The sequence below is a fragment of the Pongo abelii genome, chromosome 9 (assembly GCF_028885655.2).
Source record: "Pongo abelii isolate AG06213 chromosome 9, NHGRI_mPonAbe1-v2.0_pri, whole genome shotgun sequence".
Classification (NCBI taxonomy): Eukaryota; Metazoa; Chordata; class Mammalia; order Primates; family Hominidae; genus Pongo; species Pongo abelii.
The window spans coordinates 115082971-115110400 of NC_071994.2; the positions used below are offsets into that span (position 1 = coordinate 115082971).

The 27430-nt window shown below is 44.2% G+C and overlaps 1 protein-coding gene across 2 annotated transcripts in view; it reads left to right on the forward strand.

Moving 5' to 3' along the window:
* Positions 1-78: 78 nt before the first annotated feature.
* Positions 79-27430, forward strand: part of DIXDC1 (DIX domain containing 1) — a 91822-nt gene continuing 64470 nt past the window's right edge. The window contains exons 1-2 of one of the 2 annotated variants that reach the window (XM_009247057.3): positions 79-204; positions 2657-2749. In XM_009247057.3, coding sequence (XP_009245332.2) covers positions 2693-2749 — 57 coding nt within the window. In that variant the 5' untranslated portion in view covers positions 79-204; positions 2657-2692. Of the gene's footprint in view, positions 205-2656; positions 2750-10309; positions 10731-27430 lie in introns of those variants that run through there. The other variant, XM_002822462.6, reaches the window with a different exon arrangement.

The window sequence follows — 27430 nt, forward strand, 5'->3', positions numbered from 1 at the left end:
CAGGAGGCGGGATCCGGCGGGTCAGAGGCGGGACCAAGGCCGGCAGGGGCTGGCTCGGGCTGGCTGGAGGCGGGCGGGGCCTGGGGCCGGCCTCCGCATCACCATGGCAGCGGGAATGCGGCGGCAAAGCCAGAGCACTGGCAGGCCGAGCCCAGGAGGGCTGGGGACAGAGATGCTGAACCAGACGGACCCATCATTTAAGAGGTAGGTGCTGAAAGGTGGCGGGTAACAAAAATATTACCCAAGTTGATCATCCACATCGAAACTGGGGACACGCGGAGGTGGCGAGGATGAAGTGGGTAAGAGGAGGCTAAAATTTCAAAGACCAAACCGCTCTCAGCCTTGTACATTCTTAGTGTGCAGTTTCCTGCTTCAGACTTTCAGAGCTTGGAGAGGAGGGGTAACGCACTCCCCTTTCTCAGTCTGTTCTCCGTTCTCCCCAAATACCGCTGCCTATCTGCTGGTCCCTAAGAGGGATGATTAAAGACTGGTAGAGTACTGAAAATGAAATTGTAGCACACGCACACGCAAAAGTTGGCAATAATAGTATCGACCGGGCGCAGTGGCTCACGCCTGCAATCCCAGCACTTTGGGAGACTGAGGCGGGCGGATCACTGAGGTCTGGAGTTCGAGACCAGCCTGGCCAACATGGTGAAACCCCGTCTCTACTAAAAATACAAAAATTAGCCAGGCATGGTGGCACGGGCCTGTAATCCCAGCTACTCAGGAGACTGAGGCAGGAGAATCGCTTGAACTCGGGAGGCGGAGGTTGCAGTGAGCCGAGATCTCGCCACTGCACTCCAGCCTGGGGGACAGAGCAAGACTCCATCTCAAAAAAAAAATAAAATAAAAATAAAAAAATATATATATATATTATTAGCCCCATAAAGTGTGAGAATTTAAAGCACTTGCGACAAGTTCATAGTTTGTAGTCAAATGTTGGCTGCCATTATATCATTACCATTATCACTTTTTCCCGGCCGGTTGTCTGGCAAAGACTCAATGCAGGCAGATTCAGAAAAGGTGGGTTGGAGGACTGACCCCCCATCACTAGTTGGTGGAGAAACTCTGTAGCCTATTTTCTATATATTAAATGAAGGTTGCCGGACGCGGTGGCTCACGCCTGTAATCCCAGCACTTTGGGAGGCTGAGGCGGGCAGATCACCTGAGGTCAGGAGTTCGAGGCCACCCTGGCCAACAATGCGAAACCCTGTCTCTACTAAAAATACAAAAATTAATGGCCATACCACCCTGAACACAACCGATCTCGTTTGATCTTGGAAGCTAAGCAGGGTCGGGCCGGGATAGTACTGGCGAGGCGCGGTGGCTCATGCCTATAATCCCAGCACTTTGGGAGGCCGAGGTGGGTGGATCACCTGAGATCAGGAGCTCGAGACCAGCATGCCCAACATGGCGAAACCCCGTCACTACTAAAAATACAGAAAATTAGCCGGACGTGGTGGCCGGTGCCTGTAATCCCCGCTACTCTGGAGGCTGAGGCAGAAGAATCGCTTGAACCCGAGAGGTGGAGGCTGCAGTGAGCTGAGATTGCGCCACTGCACTCCAGCCTGGGCAGCAAAGCGAGACTGCATCTCAGAAAAAAAAAAAAAAAAAAAAAGGTAAAAACATTAACCCTGTTTTCAAAGATTATTTACTGCAAAGGTCAAATAAGATGATGTAGATGATAGTATTTCATATTCTTAAAGTGCTATATACAAATTTCTGCCTTTGAATTATACATGCCAGGCCAGGCGTGGTGGCTCACACCTGTAATCCTAGCACTTTAGGAGGCCACCCGAGGTCAGGAGTTGGAGACCAGCCTGGCCAACATGGTGAAACCCCATCTCTACTAAAAAAGTACCAAAAATTAGCCAGGCGTGGTGGCACGTGCCTGTAGTTCCAGCTACTCGGGAGGCTGAGGCAGGAGAATCGCTTGAACCTGGGAGGCGGAGGTTGCAGTGAGCCAAGCTCGTGCCATCACACTCCAGCCTGGGCGACAGAGCAAGACTCCGTCCCCCACCCCCAAAAAAAAGAATTACACATGTTGTCTCTCTGGGTTAAAACTCAGTTTCTGAGGATAGAAGGAAGTAAATGCCAGCAGCAGAGCTTCCAGTATTTCTCCTGATTATCTTCAGAATACTTCCTCTGGTCCTTGACTGATAAATATAGGAAGAAAGGAAAATGCATTGTTGCTTGACTAAGGATAGGGGAGTATTACTCTTCACTTTATTAGTATTAATACCTAAGCAACTAGGTTTAAAAATGCCACAGGGTTAGCTGGGTGTGGTGGTGCACACCTGTGGTCCTAGATACTTGGGAGGCTGAGGTGGGAGGATCACTTGAACCCAGGAGTTAAAGGCTGCAGTGAATTATGACAGCACCAGTGCACTCCAGCCTGTGTGCCGGAGCAAGACCTTATCTCTAAAAAAAAAAAAAAAAAAAAAAGTAAATTTCAAAATGCCACTGTGATAGGCCTGTTGTGCTTGTAATATCTTCAGCTGGACTTCCTGCTGACTAGGGTCCTATTTCTGATACTTCAAGATGACTTAAGTTTGTAGGTTTTGGGGAGGGGTCTGGCCCCAACTCGGTTAGTTGAGCTTTAAATTTTTTTTTCCTGGCCTGTTATTTTGTACATTTCTTATTCTTTCTGTTTTAGGTGGCCCTGATTCGTCTCTTCTAGGGACTCTTGAAGATGGGGACCCAAGTGGTTATGAGATTCAGTAACTCCTTGCTGCCAACAGAGCCTTCTGTAAGTTTTTGGTGTACTGTTGTGTGATGATGTTACTGGAATTTCAATACAGTTCTACTTCTGGGGATTTCTCCTTCAGGACTCAGATCCTGGAACAGAATTTTAATATATTTCTCTTATTTTTTTGCTTTTCCTTCTTGTGGAAATTCTATTAATAGCTCTCTTGGACCTGAATTCATCTTTTTCTGGAATTAATAAAATGAGGCAGGGGTTGAGAAATTCTAGCAATTAATCAGAATTATGGATTTTTAAAAGATTTAAAGTTTGTTATAGCAATAATGTATGTTAATTACAGAGCATTGGAAAAATATTGCAAAGTATGATTTAAAAAAATGCAAACCGTAGTTCTCCCACCCAGAAGCACACTGTTAATATTCTGGAAAATATTCTTGCAGTCCTTTTTTCTATATATACATATATATATAGTGAGCGATCTCAGCTCACTGCAACCTCTGCCTCCTGGGTTCAAGCAATTCTCCTGCCTCAGCCTTCTGAGTAGCTGGGACTACAGGCACGTGCCATCACACCCAGCTAATTTTTTGTATTTTTAGTAGAGATGGGGTTTCACTGTGTTAGTATATTTTTAACATGAGATCGTATGCTGTGCAAACTTTTTAACTTGCTTTGTTTCACTTAACGTTAACATAAAATCGTTAAAATGTTTGTTTTAATGTGGGCACGTTTGGTAAACATTATAATGGCTGTAATTTTCTTAACCACTTCTCTGTTGTTGGACTTTTAGGTTCCCTCACCCCTGCCCCCCACATTGTAAATAATTAATTTCCTTATTTAGGACTACGTCAGGCCAGGTGAGGTAGTGGCTCATGCCTGTAATCCCAGGACTTTGGGAGGCTGATGCCAGGATTGCTTGAGGCCAGGAGTTCAAGACCAGCCTGAGCAACATCGTGAGACCCTCCTTTCTTTCTTTCTTTCTTTTTTTTTTTTTTGAGATGGAGTTTCATTCTTGTTGCCCAGGCTGGAGTTCAGTGGCACCATCTTGGCTCACTGCAACCTCCACCTCCTGGGTTCAAGCGATTCTCCTGCCTCAGCCTCCCGAGCAGCTGGGATTACGGGTGCCCACCACCACGCCCAGCTAATTCCTGTATTTTTAGTAGAGACGGGGTTTTACCATGTTGATCAGTCTGGTCTCGAACTCCTGACCTCAAATAATCTACCTGCCTCGGCCTCCCAAAGTGCTGGGATTACAGGCATGAGCCATCACGCCTGGCCGAGACACCCCTTTCTACAAAAAATTTAAAAATTTGCTGGGTGTGGTGGCGTGTACCTGTAGTCCCAACTACTTGGGAGGCTGAATGAGGTGGGAGGATTGCTTGAGCCTGGGAGGTCGAGGCTGCAGTGAGCTGTGATTGTGCCTCTGCACTCTAGCCTGGGCAATAGAGTGAGACACTGTCTCAAAAAAAATTTTTTTTAAGACTTATGTCAGGCCAGGTGCGATGGCTCACACCTGTAATCCCAGCACTTTGGGAGGCTGACGGGGGTGGATCACCTGAGGTCTGAGACCAGCCTGGCTAACATAATGAAACCCCATCTTTACTAAAAAAACAAAAATTAGCTGGACGTGGTGGTGGGCACCTGTAATCCCAGCTGCTCAGAAAGCTGAGGCAGGAGAATCACTTGAACCCAGGAGGCAGAGGTTGCAGCGAGCTGAGATCATGCCAATGCACTCCAGCCTGGGTGACAGAGTGAGACTCCGTCTCAAAATAAATAAATAAATAATTTAAAAAACACTACATCAAAGACTGTCAACATTTGAAATAATAAATTACCTCGTAAAAGAATTGTGGCGTCAGATTTTGTATACATCTTTCAGAAGGCAGCTGGACATCAGTTAGGAGTTAGGTCCTTGATAGAAATCAGGCTACCTGTTGCAATGAGACCTTGAATCTTGCAGAAAGATGATTTGATGTTAGTATAATTACTGATGTGGAGCTCTGACACCTGATCAACTGATAGCCCAGAGGCATAGGGGTGCATTTTCAGTGCAGTCAGAGAAACTCGTGTCACTTCCAAAATATCCACCAGATGTCGCTAGTCTTAATATAACACTCACCCACAGGCTACCTGGCAGATAACTTTTTTTTTTTTGAGACAGAGTCTCACTCTGTTCCCAGGCTGGAGTGCAGTGGCACGATCTCAGCTCACTGCAACCTCTGCCTCCCGGGTTTGAGTGATTTTCCCACCTCAGCTTCCAGAGCAGCTGGGACTACAGGCATGGGACACCACGCCTGGCTAATTTTTTTATTTTTTATTTTGGTAGAGATGGGGTTTCACCATGTTGGCCAGGCTGGTCTCTAACTCCTGACTTCCAGCGATCCTCCTGCCTTGGCCTCCCAAAGTGTTGGGATTACAGGCATGAGCCACCACGCCTGGCCACTGGCAGATAACTTTTGAAATGTGAATTTTAAAACTTCATGTGAAAAAAGAAAAAAACAACTCTGAAGGAAAAAATCTAATACTCGATTTTAAAACGGGCAAAAAATTTGAATGCACATTTCTCAAAAGAAGACATACAAATAGCAAACAGGCATATGAAAAGGTGCTCAACAATACTGAGCATCAGAAAAAAATGCAAATCAAGGCCGGTCACGGTAGCTCACACCTGTAATCCCAACACTTTGGGAGGCTGAGGTGGGTGGATCACTTGAGGTCAAGAGTTTGAGACCAGGCCAACATGGTGAAACCCTGTCTCTACTCAAAGTACAAAAATGGCCGGTGGCTCACGCGGTGGCTCAAGCCTGTAATCCCAGCACTTTGGGAGGCCGAGGCGAGTGGATCACAAGGTCAGGAGATCGAGACCATCCTGGCTAACACGGTGAAACCTCGTCTCTACCAAAAATACAACAAAATTAGCCGGGCATGGTGGCGGGCGCCTGTAGTCCCAGCTACTTGGGAGGCTGAGGCAGGAGAATGGCGTGAACCCGGGAGGCGGAGCTTGCAGCGAGCCAAGATCGCGCCACTGCACTCCAGCTTGGGCGACAGAAGCGAGACTCCGTCTCAAAAAAAAAAAAAAAAAATCATGTAGAATATTTTCACATATCTGCTTTGGTGTGGTTTATATTAAGCACTAGCATCTGGTGATTACTTTGGCGACATCCTACTCTAGTCTTTCACCATTCTGTCTTTTTCCCTTCTTCTGCCCACTCGGTCTGTCACATTAACCACGTATACTCTTTCCTCACATACTAGTTATCGGATTCTCAGTTTTACTAGTCTTCCTTTTACTATTCTTCCCTCCAGTCTTGTTTCTTGCCCCATGTGTTACGTGTATATTTATGTGTAACTGTCAGTTATTCAAGTTTTTGCTAAAAGAATAAGACCTGGCATATAATGACTTATAAGAGGTGCTCAGCATCTATTTAATGGATGCTTAATGAAACAATGTATGAATGAATGAGAGGAAAATACAGGATACTAAAAATTATTTATATTTGGCTTCAGAATACAGTAAACGAGATAAAGATTCACATTCCTAAATTACCTATAATTAAGTGCTAAATGACACAGTATAGAACATGCTAGACCGTGTAGTGTTTTTTCTTTTTGGTTTTTTTTTTTGAGACGGAGTTTCGCTCTTGTTGCCCAGGCTGGTGTGCGATGGTGTGATCTCGGCTCACCGCAACCTCCGCCTCCCAGGTTCAAGCGATTCTTCTGCCTCAGCCTCCAGAGTAGCTGGGATTACAGACACGCGCCACCACGCTCGGCTAATTTTGTATTTTTGGTAGAGACGGGGTTTCTCCATGTTGGTCAGGCTGGTCTCGGACTCCTGACCTCAGGTGATCCGCCCACCTTCCGCCTTGGCCTTCCAAAGTGCTGGGATTACAGGCGTGAGCCACCGTTCCTGGACCTTTTTTTTTTTTTTTTTGAGGCAGTGTCTCACTCTTGCCCAGGCTGAAGTGGAGTGGTGCAGTCACGGCTTACTGCAGCCTCAACCTCCCAGGCTCAAGCGATCCTCCCACCTCAGCCTCCTGAGTAGCTGGGACTATGGGCACATACCACCATGAGTGGCTAATTTTTGTATTTTTTTGTATTAATTTTGTAATTTTTTTGTGCCACTACATTCTAGCTTGGGCAGCAGAGTGAGATGATCTTGTCTCTCTCTCTCTAAAAACAAACAAACAAACAAAAAAACATTATTCCGAGGTTCATTAAAAATATTTTTATTGACAATTGTAATTATTTGTTTATTCAAACTGCCTTTCTGTTTCTTTATAGTCATGAATTATTGCCCATAATAGTTGTGTTAAATTTTATATAGATTTGAATTTCACACTTCTTATTTTTACACAGAGAGAAGTCACAGGCAATATTTTCACCAAATGATGGTTTTGTTTTAAGGCTCAAAGTCTTACTTAGGCTAACATCTTACTCTATTTATTAACAGAAGTGATTAATGTTTCCTCCACTGGCTCATTCACTCCTTCAAGTAAAAATAGATTTACATTTTTGTAATGTAATCTTGCATTCTTATGTAATGTAATGTTGCATTCTTCATATGAAAGTATTGCATAATGGTTAAGAACCTGGACTTTGGCTTCACCATTTAGTAGCTATTGAGTTTGTGACAAGTTACTTCTCCAAACCACTCTTTCTTTATATGTAAAAATCCTACTGTTTATGGTAATTGTGACAGTCAAATGAGCTAATACTAAGTGCTGAGTACAGGGTTTGGCACATAGTAAAAACTCAATTTTGCTATTATTACTGTTATATATAGATATTTGGGTAGCTTTTAGTTTGTGGGGGAAGTGTCTGCCATTATTGTCAAAATAATGCAGGACTGAGGAAGCCAGGTATAAGTTCAGAAATCAGGCAGCATGGCAGAGATATGCAGAAAGCAGTTTGCTGGGTTACTTTGCCTCTGCTTCCAGGCAGAGTGAATGACAGCCCTGCAGCAGCGGAAGTGGTTCCAGCTACCCAGATGGCTTGCGGTTTTCCCACATACAAACACTATGGGATGCCTGATCATTGTCCCAGTTATTCCTAGTTCTTGTAGCTAGCCCTCATACTCTCCCAGCTCTTATGTTGATATTACAACATGGTGGGGATCGGGAGGATGGAAGGAATACTAAATGTTAGTGTTGTTTGGAGCTAAAGCTCAGTTCTTCGCCTGAGCCACTTTGTAAGGTCAACTAAGATAACTGTGGTGAACATCTCTTCTGAGCAAAAAAAAATGGACATTATATGGTCCGACAGGAATTTTGTGCTTTTTCCAAATGTGAGAGGCAGACTGTATGTAATAGTATAATTTTTGGAACGCATCTTAATAGTCATATGGGGACAACAGAATGAATATTTTGAAATTGTACTATTTAAATCAAAATTAGATGCCATTAAAATTTTAGTTCCACAGTTGCATTAGCTGTAGTTCAAGTGCTCAGTAGCCACATGTGTGGCCACTATATTGTACAGCATAGATATAGAACATTTCCATCTTCACAGACAGTTCTAGTGAACACCATTGCTCTAGAATACGTGGTTCGTATAGTTATAGACTTTTACGGAATAGTGCAATATTGGATCATATGCCTTATAATACATTTTTAAAAATCAGTTCACTACAATTCTCTCTTAATTCCTCCAGCATGCTGTGATGGGCAGTACAAAGAGCACAAGGCCAGACCTCAGAGCCCTCTGGTTCAGATCTTAGTTTCCATACTGACTTGCTGAGTGACTGTGAGCACCTCTCCTAGCCTTGGTTGCTTTTTCTGTGATATAAGGGAGTTGGGTCAAGTAAGGAAGTTGGGCCAAAATGTTTTGGAGCTTTAAAATTCAGTGATTTCATAAGTCTTTTTCCAGAAACACTGAGCTCACAGATCCTACTTTGATCAAAGACTTGTTTGAGAAACGCTGACCTCTGGCATAGATAACTGTCAGCAAGATCTCCCTCTGATGTCTCAATATTTTCTGCTCTGTGTACAAAGCATGAGGGGCTCTCAACCAATCAGGATCCTCTACCCAGGGATCCACCAACTAGGTACTTTGGTTTTGCATCATTATGCATGTAGATGTATTGCATGCAAGTCCGTGCTGTTGGAAATTTCATGCTTCTCTTTATAAAGGAACTTGTTGAATTGACATGGGTTAGTGACTCTCCGGGGGTGTTACACCATGAAGTGTGGTAGTGTCAAAGGGAGTTCTTGGCAGTTAAATTCCTCAGCTAGATTATGAAGCACAGTGGTCTTCGGACTTGTGGGCTGCTCAGTTTTAGAATGATTTGGTGTCTTCGTTTTTCCCCAGCATTAGCCAGAATTGAACCCACTACACTCAACAAGCAGCTGCCGCTCAACACCTGTGCTGGCCCTCTGCCCCCTGCCTGTTGTGGTCAGGGAGATGTGTTCTTTTTCAGAAACATCTAGCAGCTTTAGACATTCAGACAAGATATTGCTAGCCTGGCTGCTCTTGGTAAGGATTTTCTTTTTCTCTAAGGACCTGAAGAGGTCATTAGGTTGAATAAGAGCCATTACTGACTTTTCTTGCTAAGGTACTAATCAGGATTTGAGGAGGAATCTGGGCCTTCCAGAAAATCATAAGTGTAGACTCCTAGATCCTTGAGCTGCCTGTCACTGATTGGCTGCGTCCTTGGACAAGGCCCTGACCTTCTCTGAGCCCTAATGCTCTGTAAACCCTTCCTCTCCATCTGGGATCACGAGGTGGAATGTAAAATGAATGTTTTTTCAGCTTCGAGTTTTCCTATAGAAACAAGAGTTTGCAATGAGTTGCAAATGACTAGTATTCCTAAAAATAAATAATCAAGGCTATGACTTGAATAGCTAGAAACAGCCTAGAATAGCTTTGTTTCACTTGAGGAAGCGTTTTCCCTCTTTCAAATGCACCAGGACATTTTTGCAGTCTTTATTTTAATTAAAACCCATTTATTTTAAAACACATTAAAATATGGGTTGTATATTTTAGCAGTTATTTTATAAAGAATGAAATAGGAAAATTTTGGAAAAGCCTTGGTCATCCTTGATGTTTCTGTTGTGATCCTGTGTGATGTTTAACACTGTTCTATTGAATGTGTTCTGATACCATCAATAACTAAAGTTCTTTTTATCCTCTTTTCCCCCTTTCTTCCTCTGCTCCTTCTCTTTCTTATTTCTTTCCCTTCTGCTTCCTCTTCTTTAGCTTGACCTCACTGTCCAGGGCCCATGTGGAAAAAGGTTGCTGTTTTCGGTTAGTCTGGGGGAAAATCCTATGATTCACTCCCTTTCCCACCCACCTTCTGGTGGGCCGTTTGTGGCCTTAAGTTAGCAGTGTGTGTGTGTGTGTGTGTGTGTTGCGCACCCTCCCCGCGGGCACACCCACCTGCAAGCCTGGTGTGTGTGTGCGTGCGCGCGGCTGCAAGCGCATGCATACGCCAGCCGGGCCGCCTGTTTGTCAACGTGTGTGTGTGTGTGTGTGTGTGTGTGTGTGTATGCACGCAGCGCGCACATAGAGCAGCAGGTTTGCCTAAAAGCCGTGTGTGTATGTGTGTGTGTGTGTGTGTGTGTGTGTGTGTAGCGCACGCACACACACCCGTGCTGCGGCCCGGGGCGGTGTGTGTGCGCGCGTGCGTGCGGGCGTGCAGCGCGCGCCCTCGCCAGCCTGCCTGGCCTTGGGGCTTTCCCGCAGGAAAGCGGGGCTGGGGGCAGCCCGGCAGCGCCGCTCCACCTAGTGCGCGCCCAGTGGTTTCCATAGAAACCGCGACCGCGCCTGGCCCCTCCAGCGGAGGCCCCCGTGCGAGCATGCCCAGTGCAAGCCGCTAGTTTGGCTCCAGTCTAGGTTTTCAGTAAGTGGCATGCGGGACTCCGGAGGGATCCCAGTGAGCTGAGCCGAGAGCCTTTGTGTGCAGAGGGAGGAGGAGGAGGTGGCGGCGGCCGCCGGGCTGGAGACCCCGCCCGGGGAGCCCCCAGCAGGAACAATGCTAGCCTGCCTGACCCGAGGGAACTTACTGGACGTCCTGCAGGAGGGCTTCAATGAGGTAACTGTCCTGCTCCTCCCACTCCTCAGCTGCCCTCCCCCAGCGTCTCCCGCCCAGTCTCCGGAAGGGGTCCTCCTCCCCCATCCTCTGGGGACCCCAGAGCAAATCGCCCCCAGAACCCCAAAGGGGCTAAGGTGGTACTTACGGTGCAGATGGGTGAACCAGGAGAAATCAGAAGGGCCGCCTGCCCACAGCTAACCTGGGCCATGACCTTCCCTGGTAGCTTACCTGAGCCCAAGAGGACAGGACCACAAATTCAGAAATCACCTCCTTCCAGAAGAGGGGGTCTCCATCCTCCCTAGAGCTTCTCTCTCCAAGGAAATCCTCAGGGAATCCCTGGATATTTGGCAAAAGTGCTCATCTGTATCAGGAGCTAACCAGCGGAGCCAAGGGAGGGTGGAGTGGTACTGCATTGGTAGAAAGTTTGAGAGGGCAGGGGACTGTAGATGGTCCATGTGAAGTGCCCTCTTCATGTCTGAATCTCTTTCTGAGTCTGGGGAAGTAGATTTCTCTGCAATCAAGGACACGGTTGTCTGAGAGGAGCTACTGAGCGAGAGGGGACCTGGGTCCTGGGCCCAATCCCAGGGAGTCAGCGCGTGCACCCGTCCATGTGAAAGCAGAGGAACTGGGGCCTCAATCTGACAGGCAAGATGGGCTAGGGCCGACAAGGGGTCGTTTCCTCCCCACTTGTTTCTCTTACAATTCTGTTTATTGCATTTGCTTTTCTTGTGACCCAGGAAATTCTGGTTTGGGATGCTTCCCCTTCAAGATTTGCTCCATACGTCTTCCACTGCAGCTAAGCCCTACTCCTGCGGGTTGTCTTAGCCCAGCATCCAGGGAAACCTAGGCTGTTAGTTGTGCCTTTCTTCATTTCTCTCTCCCTCCTTTTCGTTCCATCTCTCTCTTCTCTCTGTGACTCTCTGAAATTTAAGATTTTTAAAATCAGCTTTTACTCAACATATGAATACATTGTCTTCTTAAATATGAGCATTATAGGCAAGACTGAAGTGCCTTTGGCTCCCCCCACCCATTCCAGCCTTTTCCCCAGAAATAACCATTCTCATGAATTCGTGTATAAGATTTTATTTCTCCAGCTGCACTACAGACTCCTTCCTTAATTCCTGTTTCTAATTAAGAAGCTCTGCAGCCTGACCTGCCACAGAACCCTCCCCCGTTCTGGTGCCTGTGCCCTGGCGTTGTTCCTAACACAGAGGAAAACTGCAGAAATGCTGTCCCAACCTAACCGAGTTGGAATTTTCCTTTGGCCAAGGGGTGTCACAACCTTCACTGAAGGGCGGAGCTTGCATCCTGTCTGCACTGCAGGGCACCTCATCTTTGCATCATTCCTGTCTGAACACATGTAAGGGGATTGTTAACAAAGAGCTATAGTCTAAGAGTTGAAACACAGAAGAGCCAGGAAGCCTACCTCTGAGTGATTCCAATATTCTGGTTCCTCTTCTCTTGCTCTCTGCCTTTGGGCTGCCCCTGGTCTTTAGCTGTGTAAGTCTGACTCATTCACCAACTGTGGCAGAAGCTCTTTTAGTTGTCTTATGCCTCCTGCCCCAACTTAACAACAACAACAAAACTCAGCTCTTGATGGTCCCACTGTCTGTTTAAGAGGAGGAAACCAGCACAGAGCTGGTCCTAATCTTAGTTTTCTGCTCATTTTCACTTGGAAATCTTTTGACTGAAGAGCCACCTAAACTAAGAGGCTTGGTCGTCTGTTTCATGCTTTGATGCTTCCATAAATATCCCCTGACCTCCAATTCTTGAAAAACATAAGGGCGTAAGGGAAAAGGGGAATGGGAGAGTGGTCTTTTTGTGGTGGTAATGGAATCATCTTCATAAAAACAACAGATGCATAACTTTTTAATTAATTGATCCCTAGAATAATGCAGTAGTGCCTCTTTTCCTTCTCTGATATTTGATTTTTCTACCCATTCTGTAAACTTCCCTCCACCCTCTCCACAAGCTAATGTACGTCTGTTCCTCTCTGTTAGATTTGAACTCTGATAGCCATTGAGTACTTTTGGTTTCTCTGAAAAATTGACATCATCTAAATAACAATGACAGTAATATGTTAAATTTGAATGGTTCCTTACAGTTTCAATAATTCTTTCACATTCTATATTAAATAATTCATTTTACATACAATATTACATTTAGTGCTACTGAATAATAGTGTAATTGGTTATTTTAGAGTCCATGGGGCCCTATTTGAGCTATTCCAGCCTCCAGGGTTGCTTAATCGATTCAGTAATATTCAATTTATTTTTTTAGAGTCCTTGAGATAAGAATGTAAACAGGGATTTAAAAGCTAGTGTCAGAATACGCTTTAATTCTTCTGAGAATTCCTACTGAGTCTACGAATACCACACATGTATCCAGTCACCTCCTGGGAATGATCCAAGTACATCTAAAGCTATTCTTCATCACCCAGATGCCTTATAGGTCTGTGTAGTTAGGGCTGTGACCTCATTCTCTATGGCAGAGAAAACTGCCACAGGGAATGGAGCTTTGGCCTTAATTGGTTAATTATAAGGGAACCCTGCAGCAGAGAGAAACCCTGCCCTCTGAATCCTGGCTTCCCTCTACCCACTGTTGGCTTCTGTTCTTAATCTTTTGCCACTATGTATAGCCATGCATGACAGAGTTTTCTCTTACCACATTTCCTACACAGAGCCCTGGCCTCAACATGTCTGGCAAATAACTCATGGAATTGATTCTTGTCAGTGCTTTCAATGCAATGCCTTTGAATGGCATGGTTAATTTGGATGGCGAATTATCCACAAGTTTTGGCTACTGCCACCCTGGCTGTCATCCCCCATTTCCTATGGCTTGGCCAGGCTTCCTGTAGATCACAATTTCCCCAATCTGCATCTGCCTCAAAGCTATTTGTTTTCTCTGCTGCTTGGTATTGGTGTTGTCCTATGAATGTTGTAAATGTGCCAACATGGATTTCTGCAAGTGTTTTTTGGGGGGCTAACTTTCTTTAAAAACAACTTTGGTGCTTGTGTTGGGAGGTTTTGAGAGACTTGAGATTATAATATGGTTTGGCTAATATGCATTCATTTATTCAGTTATTCATTAGTTATTCATAAATCAGTAATTTAATTGAAAGAGGATGGATAAAAGAATTGAAAAACACTCAGTTCCTGCTTCCAAGGAGTTTATAGGGAGAGATAGGGTGTACTGATATGAAAAGGACTGAACATTTACCAACCCATCTGCTCATTGAGGCCAGATTTTTTCCCTGCTCGTCTGGTACATGTATGCAAGCAGTCATTCACTGGACATTCTCTGAATTACTGTGTTTGCCAGTCACTGTGCCAGGCTCTGGAAATACATAGAAGTCCAATAACATAGAGTCTGCCCTACTGGAGCTCACAGACCAATGAAGATGAAGTAGCCAGGCACAGTGGTGCATGCCTGTAGTTTCAGCTACCTGAGAAGCTGAGGCAAGAGGACCACTGGAGCCAAGGAGTTAGAGGCTGCAGTGTGCTGTGACCGCACGTGACTGGTGACTGCACTCCGGCTTAGATGACAGAGAGAGACCCATCTCTTAAAAAAAGAGATAGGCCGGGTGCTGTGGCTCATGCCTGTAATCCCAGCACTTTGGGAGGCCAAGGCGGGTGGATCACCTGAGGTCAGGAGTTCGAGACCAGCCTGGCTAACATGGTGAAACCCTGTCTCTACTAAAAATACAAAAATTAGCCAGGCGTGGTGGTGCACACCTGTAATCCCAGCTACTTGGGAGGCTGAGGCAGGAGAATTGCTTGAACCTGGGAGGTGGAGATTGCAGTGAGCTAAGATCGTGCCACAGTAGATGTTCACAGTGTCAAACTTGGGAAAATTGAGGTGATACAGAAATCTTACTTGTGGGGAAGAGTGAACGTAGGCCCAGCTGTGATGTGCATGGCCTGGGAGGCTGAAAGTTGGGGGAATGGTTTATGAAAATGATGGTTGACAGGAAATCAGTTGTCTGAACCTTAAGCTTTTGAACATAAGTTCTGGCAGACTTTCCCTACCAGTTTTCCTCCAAGTAGAAAAGTAGAAATTGAAATTTCACATTAAGATTCATCTGCTTGGCAGTCCCTTAGAAATATAGGAAGAGGCCAGGCACAGTGGCTCACACCTATAATCCCAGCACTTTGAGAGGCTGAGGCAGGAGGATGGCTTGAGCCTGGGAGTTCAAGACCAGCCTGGGCAACATGGTGAGACCCTGTCTCTACAATTAAAAAAAAAATGAGCTGGGCATGGTGGCATGCATGCCTGGGATCCCAGCTACTTGGGAGACTGAAGTGGGTAGATCACTTGAGCCCAGGAGGTTGAGGCTGCAATGAGCCATGTTCCTGCTACTGTTCTCCAGCCTGGGCAACAGGGCGAGATTCTGTCTCAAAACAAAACGAAACAAAATACACACACACACACACACACACACATACACACACCCACGAAGAGTGTTGGTCTGGTCTCATCTCCATAAGGGGGACATAGAGTGAGTGAGGAAGAGGATTGGAAAGTGAAACATTGCTCCTAAGGGCCTTGTGCCCTCCATAGAGTAGCAGTGGCATCAACACTGGGCCAATTAGAGGCTTCCAGACATTTTCACAATGAACTCCTCTGTGCTTTGCTGTAGAAATTAAAGGCTTGTTAAGTCTACAGAGCAACTCAGCACCAGATTCCCCAACCTTCTTTTTTCTATCCTGCCTGATTTCTCCTCTCCCCACCAAGGCTCATTGGCTTCATTCCCACAGGAGGCAATGCCAGCTAAACAGATGCACTCTGGCAGCAGGCTATCAGGCAGCTTTATGTTCCCTGTGGTGAGTGATGGGTTGGCCAGGCATGTGGAGCAGTGATAGGGCACTGTTAGCCAGGTGCCACTCCCCGAGGAGGTTCAGAGGATCTAGGGAACACTAGAAAGGCTTCATCTGCCATGATTGGCCTTGTTATCTAGGCTGTAAGGACCAAAGGCTAAAACTGACACTTTCCTGAATGCATTTTCTTGTTTGTTATCCCCCAAACCAAGCTCCATTAAAGTGATCATGGATAGTAGCTAGATGTGGTAAGGGAATAGAGAACCAATTCCACAGGCCCTGAGGGTGGGCTCTTATCTCCTATTTCTAGGATGAGGGACACCCCCAGACTATGGAGTGATACTTCATTCATCCATTCATTCACATGCATTTATTGAGCACTTACCTTGTAACATGTACTTGTGAAGGAGCAGAGAGTGTTTGGGAACTTATAACTGATGGAAATTTAAAAATAAGTTTAGGAGATGATATCTTTCAGAAAATCTTTAGCTCTTTACTTTCTGATATATTATCTTTTGACCACTGGGCTGAATACTAATACATTAATCTTCCCTTATCCAAGGGACATCCATCTCAAGACCCCCAGTGGATGCCTGAAACCATGGATGGTACTGAACCTGACTGCCATCAATTGGAGCCTGTTTCTGTTCATGTTTTCTACCCATAAATTTAATGTCTTTTCCATCTTAACTAAGCACTTATCACACACTGTGGCCAAAAATTTTGCAGTCTGAAGTATGGCAGCAAAACTAGCATGCATTCCTTTTTCAATCTTTACAATTTCATGGATGAAAGATTCATTCTTATCATAAATCTTAGCAACCTCAGCATATGATTTTATTTTCTTATTAATTCAAGAACTTTCACCTTTTCACTTAAAGGAAGCACTTTACAGCGTCTTTTGGCATACCTGAATTTCCAGCATCACTATTCTTATACTTTGAGGCCATCGTAGAGTAAAACAAAGGCAACTTGAACACAAGCACTGTGATACCTTGGCAGTTGTTCCAATAAAAAGATGACAGGTAGCATAGACAGCTTGAATATGCTGGACAAAGGGATGAGTCACGTCTTGGGTGAAACAGAGTGGGATGGCACAAGATTTCATCACACTACTCAGTGTTGGACAATTTATTTGTTATTATTTTTTAAATTTTGATTTTAATTAATTAATTTTTTGAGACAGTGTCTCACTCTGTCACCCAGGCTGGAGTGCAGTGATGTGATCTCAGCTCACTGCAACCTCTGCCTCGCACCTCTTGGGCTCAAGTGATTCTCCTGCCTCAGTCTCCCCAGTAGCTGGGACTACAGGCATGTGCTACCACGCCCGGCTAATTTTTGCAGTTTTAGTAGAGACAGGGTTTCACCATGTTGGCCAGGCTGGTCTCGAGCTCCTGACCTCAGGTGATCCGCCTGCCTCAGCCCCCCAAAGTGCTGAGATTACAGGCATGAACCACCGCGCCCGGCTACGATTTAAAGCTTAGGAATTATTTTTGGAATTTTCTTTCTCTCTCTCTCTCTTTTTTTTTTTTTTTCAGACAGAGTCTTGCTCTGTCCCCTAGGCTGGAGTGCAGTGGCGCAATCTTGGCTTACTGCAACCTCTGCCTCCCGGGTTCAAGCAATTCTCCTTCCTCAGCCTCCCGAGTAGCTGGGACTATAGGTGCGTGCCACCACACCTGGCTAATTTTTTTGTATTTTTAGTAGAGATGGGATTTCACCGTGTTATCCAGGATGGTCTCGATCTCCTGACTTCGTGATCCACCCGCCTCAGCCTCCCAAAGTGCTGGGATTACAGGCATGAGCCACTGCACCTGGCCTATTTCTGGAATTTTCTGTTTAATATATTCAGACGGTGGTTGAACATGGGTGGTTGAAACTGTGGAAAGAAAAGCTATGGGCAAGGGAGACTTCTGTATAAAGAACCTGTCCATGAAAGGAAGAAGAAATTTAAGGATATTTTTACTTGTGAACTTTATTTGTACCCAATTAGCCATCAAATTCAATGAACAAATACCTTTTCCAGGTTCAGTAAAGGGCTGAAAGAGTTAATAGAAAAGAAATACAATAGGGTGTTTACTGGCAGAATTTAGGCCAATAATAACATAAGGTTTCTAAATCTCTAGCCTTCCTCTTAGTTTTTCAGCAACTTCCCCACCCTCATCTCCTCATCTCCTGCTGCTGGAGGGTCTCAGAGTTCTAAACAGGTATCTGGTTTCACTGTAAAACTAATTTCCTTCCTGAGCCATTCATGTCTCCTCCTGAACTGTCCCTCTAGCATACCACAAAAGCTCTCTGCTTTTCTTGTTTGCTTTTCTTGTTGCCAGCAGGAAAACATAGAGCCACCTCCTTGGCTGTTTCTACTCTGAGAACAGTAGATACTACACACTTCCCTGGTGAAGCCCTCTTGGTGCTTTCGCAACTCTGGCAAATAAGTCCCCTGCAGGAATTCTGTGAGCTTGAGTCTTGGAGGAGATAGAGAACTGAGGCTTGGTTTACAAACTTGTTTGGAAGGAAGGGCAGGTCCCAAAGAAAAACAGGAAGAAAGTTACATTTGGTGGCAAGAAAGCTTTCAAGGTCAAGATTTTCTGCACAAATGAAGATTTTGCATAGAATTGTCTATACTGGAAGACTTTTACCTAAAATCGTAGGGTTATTTGGAGTGTCTTGGAGGAAGCTGATGGAGATTATGGGATTGCTAAAGCCTCCTTCTGCTGGCCACTTCTTGGTACTATCACTGCTCTCACAACTTTAGAGGGGTCCAGTCTCATCAAGCCAAAAATCCTTCTCAGACAGTTTTAACTCTTGTCGTGTCTACTGACTGACTTCTTCTGAGGCCTGACTCAGAGGGTGGTTACCATGAAAACCTTCAGTTGTTCTAGACATTTATTGTACTGGCATCCTTTTAGCTTCCTTAGAACAAGTTAGTCATGAAACTCCAGACTGAGATTAGTTCAACACTGTCACACACGTAGTATGTACCAACTGTCTTGGTCTTTTTTTAAAAATTAGTTTGGTTACAAGTGCCAAAAACCCAACTTGAACAAGCAGGGATAGGAAGTGGACGTTACTGACTCATAGAATCCAAGGAAAGGTAGAAAAACTAAACCATGGAAAGGGCAGGGATGCAGCAGAAACAATGAAATCAAGAACTCTGACACTGGCAGGATCTCTTCCTCTGTTCTCTGCCTCTTATCTGCTTCTTTCTATGCTGGCTTTATTCCCATTTACTAGAGCTGGTTTTTCCTTCTCAGGTGGGCAGCATGGCCTATGGCAATGTCTAAGTTTTATATCTTACAACTTTGAGAGAGATGAGGGAGGAGGAGGAAGACTGATTCCATTCCTAAATGCCAGTTCAGAAAGTTCCAGGGATTGGCTGGGTTTCACCAATCAACTTTGCCAGACCAATCAAGTGTGGCCAGTGGAGGGGGTGATACAATGCCAACCTGGTCATATGACCCACCACTGTGTGCACAGAGGAGGGTTCTTAAAGAAGAGGGAATCATTGTGGGCTGGGCAGCTACCCCAGGAGCTGTTAGCTACACTATCACTGTAAGCCTAGCTGGAGTCTGATCATTCCTACTTTGCCTCTCTTGACCAAGATCCAGGGTCATAATCAAGATATAGTTCTTTTTCCTTTTTTTAAAATTATTGTTATGCAAAAGAGCTTCATTTATTTGTTTAGTTTTCTGACTTTGTGCTGGTGTGTTCAATACTTTTTCTTTTCCTCAATAAGGAAGGCACACTTGGTTCTGTCACAGACACATTTAGTACACATAGAACAACCACAGGCCTTGCTGACATGGATTTTTTTTGAGACAGAGTCTTGCTCTGTTGCCCAGGCTGGAGTGCAGTGGTACGATCAGCTCCCTGCAACCTCTGCATGCTGGGGTCAAAGGATTCTTGTGCCTCAGCCTCCCAAGTAGCTGGAATTATAGGCATACGCCACCAGCCTGGTTAAATTTTTTTTTTTTTTTTTTTTTTGAGGCGGAGTCTCGTTCTGTCGCTCAGGCTGAAGTGCAGTGGCACGATCTTGGGTCACTGCAACCTCTGCCTCCTGGGTTCAAGTGATTCTCCTGCCTTAGCCTCCCAAGTAGCTGGGATTATAGGCACCTGCCACCACGCCTGGCTAATTTTTGTATTTTTTTTTTTTTTTTTTTTTGAGATGGAGTCTCGCTCTTTCACCCAGGCCAGACTGCAGTGGTGCGATCTCGGCCCTCTGCAAGCTCCGCCTCCTGGGTTCCCGCCATTCTCCTGCCTCAGCCTCCCAAGTAGCTGGGACCACAGGCGCCCGCCACTGTGCCCAGCTAATTTTTTGTATTTTTAGTAGAGACAGGGTTTCACCGTGTTAGCCAGGATGGTCTCGATCTCCTGACCTCGTGATCCGCCCGCCTTGGCCTCCCAAAGTGCTGGGATTACAGGCTAATTTTTGTATTTTTATTAGAGATGGGGCTTCGCCATGTTGGCCAGGCTGGTCTCGAACTCCTGACCTCAAGCTATCTGCCCACCTTGGCCTCTCAAAGTGCTGGGATTACAGGTGTGAGCCACTGCACCTGGTCAGTTTTTTTGTATTTTTAGTAGAGACGGAGTTTTGCCATGCTGGCCAAGCTAGTCTCTAACTGCTGGCCTCAAGTGATCTGCCTACCTCAGCCTCTCAAAGTGCTAGAATTACAGGCGTGAGCCACTGCACCCAGCCAACATGTTTTTTTTCCTTTGTTTATTTTGGAGAACCTCTTAAGAACTTTAGGTGTCATAGCAGGAACTCATTGAAGTCGGCCTGGGCACACGCCACATGCAGATTTTGGTGTTTTCCCAACCTTCTTGGTATGAAGGTAAACAGTTCTGTGAACAGGGATTTGGGACAGCCTAATTTTGTTAGAGGCTGTATTGTAGAAAAGCCTACAATGGTATGTCAAATGCTGGACCATTCTGAGTGCCTATGGACACTGTCCCCAGAATAAGCAAGATCTATTTCTCAATATTCCAGATATTTTCATTTTGCTGAGCCTGTTGTATCTTTTTATCACTGAATAATAGACTTGTAAAATGATAGTGTTAGAAGGAAACAAAATGCAGTTTTTTTTTCTTTTGGTGTTTATATCTGTTTTGGTTCTTGTTTTCAGCTGCTGTGTGAAGCCCTTAAATTACTTTAGATGGCTGGAGAGTAGGGGTGGGGGCTTGAGGGTGGAGAAACACAGGAAAAGTGAGCAGGGTTTTGGACTCCCGACCCTGGCCTAATCAGAGAAGCACGCTTTTCCCTGTTTTACATATCTGCTTCTTACACAAGTTATAATTTTAAAAAATAATGAGGCCAAAAAAAATGAAGAAATGAAACTACTAGTCCACCTTTCAGAGAGTAACAGCCTCCTGTAAAAGGCATATGGTATTTCACCTGCTACAGAAAGAGAAGCCCTAATATATTGTTCAAATGAAGCAGCAGAGCCACTCAGGGCCCAGGTTTGCCCCACAGGCCTCTTTGAAGACAAACTGCTTTGTAGGAGAAGTGGATGGCATGGCTAGCCTTCACAAGTGTCTACTTTGTCCTTAAGTCAGTTTCTTCAGAGCTGGCAGTAGGCATTTATAGGAAGAACAGGGTCTTGCCTGCCCCTTGGATGAGAAGTACAGATATCTTCAGGTCAAAGAGAGACAGACACTCAGTTTAGTACTTGACATAAATTAGACATAAAAGGAGAGGCAGCAGCCTAAAGAAGGGTAGTATAACCCTTCACCTGTGGATAAGACTAGCCCTATTCACTTGTGAAGCTCTGATCACTGTTAGATGCCATGGAACAGATTTGTGTCAGCATGCAAACACAGTGATGACATGCCAAAGGCTTATCTTCAACTAAAATTTTTTTATCAATGATTTAATTGAAGACATACTAGTTTTTAAAGTTACATGAAGGCCGGGTGTGGTGGCTCACACCTATAATTTCAGTGTTTTGGGAGGCAAGGCAGGAGGATGGCTTGAGGCCAGGAGTTCAAGACTAGCCTGGGCAACATAGCAGGGACTCCATCTCTACAAAAATTAAAAATTTAAAAAAAGAGAAAAGAATAAAGTAACTTGGATCTGGACAAAATGCCAAAGAGCCTCAGCACCTTAGTCTCTAACACTCTCTAGACAGGACTTCAGGATCCATACTCTAGCCTCCCAGTTCCTGGACTGTCCCCACTGTAATGATTGTCCCCCTCCATGCCACTTCTACAAGGCCAAATATCGAGGCCACACTCGGAACTTACTCTACAGAATTTTCCCACCGCTGAAATCTTGAACTCTGAAACTCTACTCTGCTCAAAACCCCAGTTTTCACAGTCCTACATTCCTATTAAACTTATTTTTTTCATTCCATCAAGTTCTCCTTTCCTTCCTGTCCTCTACCTTCTTAAGGCTTATCCACTGTCTCTTAATTTCTTCTCCCTGGCCCAGACTTTACCGTCAGTCACTTCAAGCACTTTCAACACCACGCTCACTTCTTTTGCCCTGGTGGTCACTGCCTCTTCTCTGATTATTTTCGGTCCTAGATTAGCCCATCCTCGGTTTCCCCTGCTCGTGGCCCAGGCCTGCTGAGCAGGTCTAGAGCAAATCACACAACCTTGCTGATTGATTCAATTACAAAATGATGATTTCCAGTCCTAGCTGCGTGCTTGGTGCTGCCAGGAATCTTTAGCAGTCAGTGTTCTTTCCAGCATCTCACGGGGTCTGCTGCAAGTCTCTGACCCTTTCCTGAAGCCTCCTTCATTCTCCCTGTTCCTTTCACCCTCAGCAGATAAACTGGGCTACTTCATAGGAAGGAATGACTTGAGGGACAGCTGCATTTGAACTCCTTCAGCTTCCCTCTTCCCACTTCCACACTTCCCCACACTCCTGATCAGAGGACGCAGCTCTCTTCCTCTTCCTCTTCTCTTGATGCATCATGATCTCTCCCATTTCCTTCTCTGCCAAATAACTCTTAGAGCTCACCTTACCTTTTGGGATGCTGTAGAGCCCAAGATTTAGCATCAGCACTGAATTCAAACCCTTGTTCTGTCACTGAGCAGCCCTGCGACTGTGGGCATATTCCTCTGAACCTTGGTTTCCACATCTGTAAAATGGGAAAAATATTTCCTCGCAGGGTCAATGTGAACGGAAAAATATATGTGTAAGGGATGTAGCAAAGTGCTTAGCACAATACCTGGCATGTAGTAAGTGCTTGGTAGATGGCAGTTATCTCATTGGCAAACTTATATCTAGATACTCTCAAACGTGGATCTCTCACCCTGCCCCCAGCTCTTGGGCTCTAGACCTGTGTTCTGCCAACTGGCTGTGGAACATCTTTACTCTGGTGTTCTACAAATAGCTCAGACTCTCAAAACCGAGCCATTGACTTTTCCCCAGTACTTGTTCTTCATGTCTTCTCCATCCCAGTTAAAGCATCACCAGCCAGCCAGTCATTCAGGTCCAATGTTTTGGACCCTCTTTTTGTCACTGCCTGCATCCTATCAGTCATCTCTGACTTGTTTCTGGAGTTTGTCCTTTGCTCACTGGTGCTGCTTCAGTTTAGGTGCTTATCTTCTCTTGCTTGAATTATTGCCTGGGCTTCTTCAATCTGTATGCTGTTCTTTCTATTCCAAGATGCCAATCACACAGTTTCACTCTCCTGTTTCACAACTTCTCACTTTCCTGTTGAAGATCATTAAGCCTTAGTCTAAGTGCTGGTGGTCATGGGCTGACCTGTTTCTCTAACATTATCACCTGCCACTGACAGCTCCGCCCACACGCCACCCCCTCAACTGGCTGTTCCTCTGAGATACTATATGTCTTCTGACCCTTCCTCCTTCCATCACCTCTGCCCTTGTCCTCTCTGCAATTGGCAGACATCTGTAAAGAACCAGCCAAATGTCTCCTTCCCTGTTGACCTTTTCCTGATTCCCCCAGCCTTACATCCTGTTGCTCCTTCTCTGCATAAATAGCTTTTTTTTTAAAACGTTTCTCCCTTGTAGCAGCAATCACTTTGTATCCGTTATTTATGTGCCTGTAAGCACTGACCTTGGCACAATGCCTGGCAGATAGTAGGGACTCAAGAATATGTTGACTTGAATAAATGAATGCATGGAATGACAGGATCTCTTGAGACACAGTTTAACAAGGTGAAATTTATTAAAGGCAAATGTGGATCAAGAAAACCAATTTTACAAGCTCAAAGATGGAAGGGATATGGTTTAACAGCAAAATGTGTTAAAAATTATTTAGGGGTTTTGGTTGACAGTTTAGTGTAAGTCACCAATGTGACCAAAAAAAAGAGAAAAAGAAAAGAAAAGAATATGAAATATCTTGAACGAAGAAGCTGAGTATCTGGTTTTATACCTAGAGTATTGTGTTTGGTTCTAGGTATTACAGTTTTAGAGAGACTTAAATTGAATAGCAATATTTCTTATTTTAATTTTTTTTATTTTTGTGGGTAGAAAGTAGGTATATATATATAATATATATGTGTGTGTATATATATATAATATATATGTGTGTATATATATTATATATATGTGTGTATATATATTATATATGTGTATATATATAATATATATGTGTGTATATATATATAATATATATGTGTATATATATAATATATATATGTGTGTATATATATATATGTGTATATATATATATATATCTTTTTTTTTTGGAGACAGAGTTTCACTCTTGTCACCCAGGCTGGAGTGCAATGGCATGATCTTGGCTCACTGCAACCTCTGCCTCTCAGGTTCAAGCGATTCTCCTGCCTCAGCCTCCCGAGTAGCTGGGATTACAGGCGTGTGCCACCATGCCAGCTAATTTTTGTATTTTTAGTAGAGACAGTGTTTCACCATGTTGGCCAGACTGGTCTTGAACTCCTGACCTCAGCTTATCCACCTGCCTCAGCCTCCCAAAGTGCTGGGATCATAGGCGTGAGCTACTGTGCCCAACCAGTAGGTGTATATATTTATGGGGTACATGAGGTATTGTGGTATAGGCTTATGATGTATAATAATCATATCAGTGTAAATGGGGTATCCATCACCACAAACATTTATCCTTTCTTTGTGTTACAAATAACCTAATTATACTTTTAGTTACTTTAAAATGTACAACATTATTGCTGACTATAGTCACCCTTTTGTGGAATAGCAGTAATTCTTCAAACCATTTTGCTTTTAAGGTTTTTAAAAATAAATTACCAAAATAGAGAAACCACTAGCTAACATAAATAAGAAAAAGGGAGAAAATATAAATACACAAAATAAGAAATGACAATAGAAAAATAGCCACTGAAACAGAAAAAGTAATTACAACAGACTTTGCAGTCCTCTGTGCAAATACATTCAAAAACTTTGATGAAATGAATAATTTCCTAGGTAAATACTGATTACCAAAATTGATAGAAAATGGAAGTTTAAACAAACCAATTTCTATAGAAGAATTAGAGAACCCTATTAAGAAATTATTCCTCAAAAAAGTACAGGCCCAGATTATCTCTTGGGTAATTCTACTAAACCTTCAAATATCAGATGGACACAATATTGTGTAAATTATTTCAGAGCATTGAAAATGAAGGAAAACCCATAAATATGTACACCTACTGTATACCTACAAAAATTAAAAATTACAAAAAGAAAATGAAGGAGAATTTCCTAAAAGTTTTTATGAAATGTAATATTTATATCTAAACATTATAGAGATGGTGCAAAAAAAAACTATAGACTAATATTTATGAATATCCATGAGATTTGGGAGTGGCCAGGGGCCCCAAAATGATATAGTTTGGCTATGTCCCCACCCAAATCTCTTCTTGAATTCCCACATGTTGTGGGCCCCAATGGGAGGTAATTGCATCATGGGGGCAGGTCTTTCCTATGCTGTTCTCATGATAGTGAATAAACCTCACGAGATCTGATGGCTTATGAGGCAGAGTTTCCCTGCACAAACTCTGTCTCTCTTTTTGTCTGCTGCCATCCATGTAAAATGTGACTTGCTCCTCCTTGCCTTCTGCTATGATTGTGAAGCCTTCTTAGCCATATGGAACTATAAGTCCATTAAAACCTTTTTTTTTTTTTTTTTGAGATGGAGTCTCACTCTGTCACCCAGGTTGGAGTATAGTAGCACGATCTTGGCTCACTGCGATTTCCACCTCCTAGGTTCAAGCGGTTCTCCTGCCTCAGCCTCCAGAGAAGATGGGATTACAAGTGCGTGCCACCACACCTGGCTAATTTTTGTATTTTTAGTACAGATGGGGTTTCACCATGTTGGGCAGGCTGGTCTTGAACTCCTGACCTCAAGTGATCTGCCCGCCTCAGCCTCCCAAAGTGCTGGGATTATAGGCATGAGCCACCATGCCCATCTTAAAATCTCTTTTTCTTCCCAGTCTCGGGTATGTCTTTATCAGCAGCGTGAACACAGACTAATACAATGTTCTTGAGTAGGATGATTCAACATCATAAATATGTCAGTTTTCTCTAAATTAATTTATAAGTTTAATACAATCCCAGTAAAAATTCCAAGAAGCTTTTTTAGGAAGTTAGACAAATTGACACTAAAGTTCATATGGTGAAATAAATACACAAGAGTAGTCAAGAAAACACTAAGGCAGTGGTTTACAGGCAGTGGTTTACCTGTAATCCCAGACTTTGGGAGGCCAAGGTGGGAGGATGGTGAGGCCAGAAGTTCTAGCCTGAGCAACAAAGTGAGACCCTGTCTCTACAAAAAAATCCAAAAATTGGCCAGGCCTGGTGGCTCACACTTGTAATCCCAGCACTTTGGGAGACCAAGTCAGGCAGATCATCAGGTCAGGAGTTCAAGACCAGCCTGACCAACACGGTGAAACCCCATTTCTACTAAAAATGCAAAAATTAGCCGGGTGTGGTGGTGCGTGCCTGTAATCCCAGCTACTTGGGAGGCTGAGGCAGGAGAATTGCTTGAACCCAGGAGGCAGTGGTTGCAGTGAGCTGAGATCACACCACTACACTCCAGCCTGGGCAACAGCGTGAGACTCTGTCTCAAAAAAAAAAAAAAAAAAAAAATCCAAAAATTAGCCAGGTGTGGTGGTGTGTGACTATGGTCTTAGCTACTCTGGAGGATGGGGCTAGAGGATGGATTGAACTTGGGAGGTTGAGGCTGCAGTGAGCTGTGATCATGCCACTGAACTCCAGCCTGGGCAACAGAGCAAGACCCTGTCTCCAAAAACCAAACAAAGAAAAAACAAATGGGGCAGATTTCTATAAACCACTTTGGAGTGATTTTCAGAATTAAATCAAGTGAATCAAATGAAGTGAAATTAGAAAGGAAAGTACAAATTAGTATCAATACTATCATGTATTTCACAAAAGAAAGAAAGGGAAATAAAGGAACATACATGTATCTGTTATTTTCCATATAAACTGGAAACTAATGAGCTTGGTTATGTGGGATAGGGTGCGGAGAGGTACATGGGAATGCGGTAGAAAGAATGATGTGGGAGTGACACTTTTTATGTTTTTGAATAGCTCTTTCAGGACCATGTTAATTTTTCATCTATCCAAAAAATAATTAAAATCAACCAGGCCAGGCACAGTGGCGCACTCCTGTAATCCCAGCACTTTGGGAGGCCGAGGCGGGTGGATCACCTGACGTCAGGAGTTTGAGACCAGCCTGGCCAACATGGTGAAACCCTGTCTCTACTAAAAATATAAAATATTAGCCAGGCATGGTGGCACGTGCCTGTAATCCCAGCTACTTAGGAGGCTGAAGCAGAAGAATTGCTTGAACCCGGGAGGTGGAGGTTGTAGTGAGCTGAGATCGCGCCATTGCCCTCCAGCTTGGAGACAGAGCAATACTCCATATCAATCAATCAATCAATCAATCAATCAATCAAATCAACCAGAATGTGGGGCTAACCA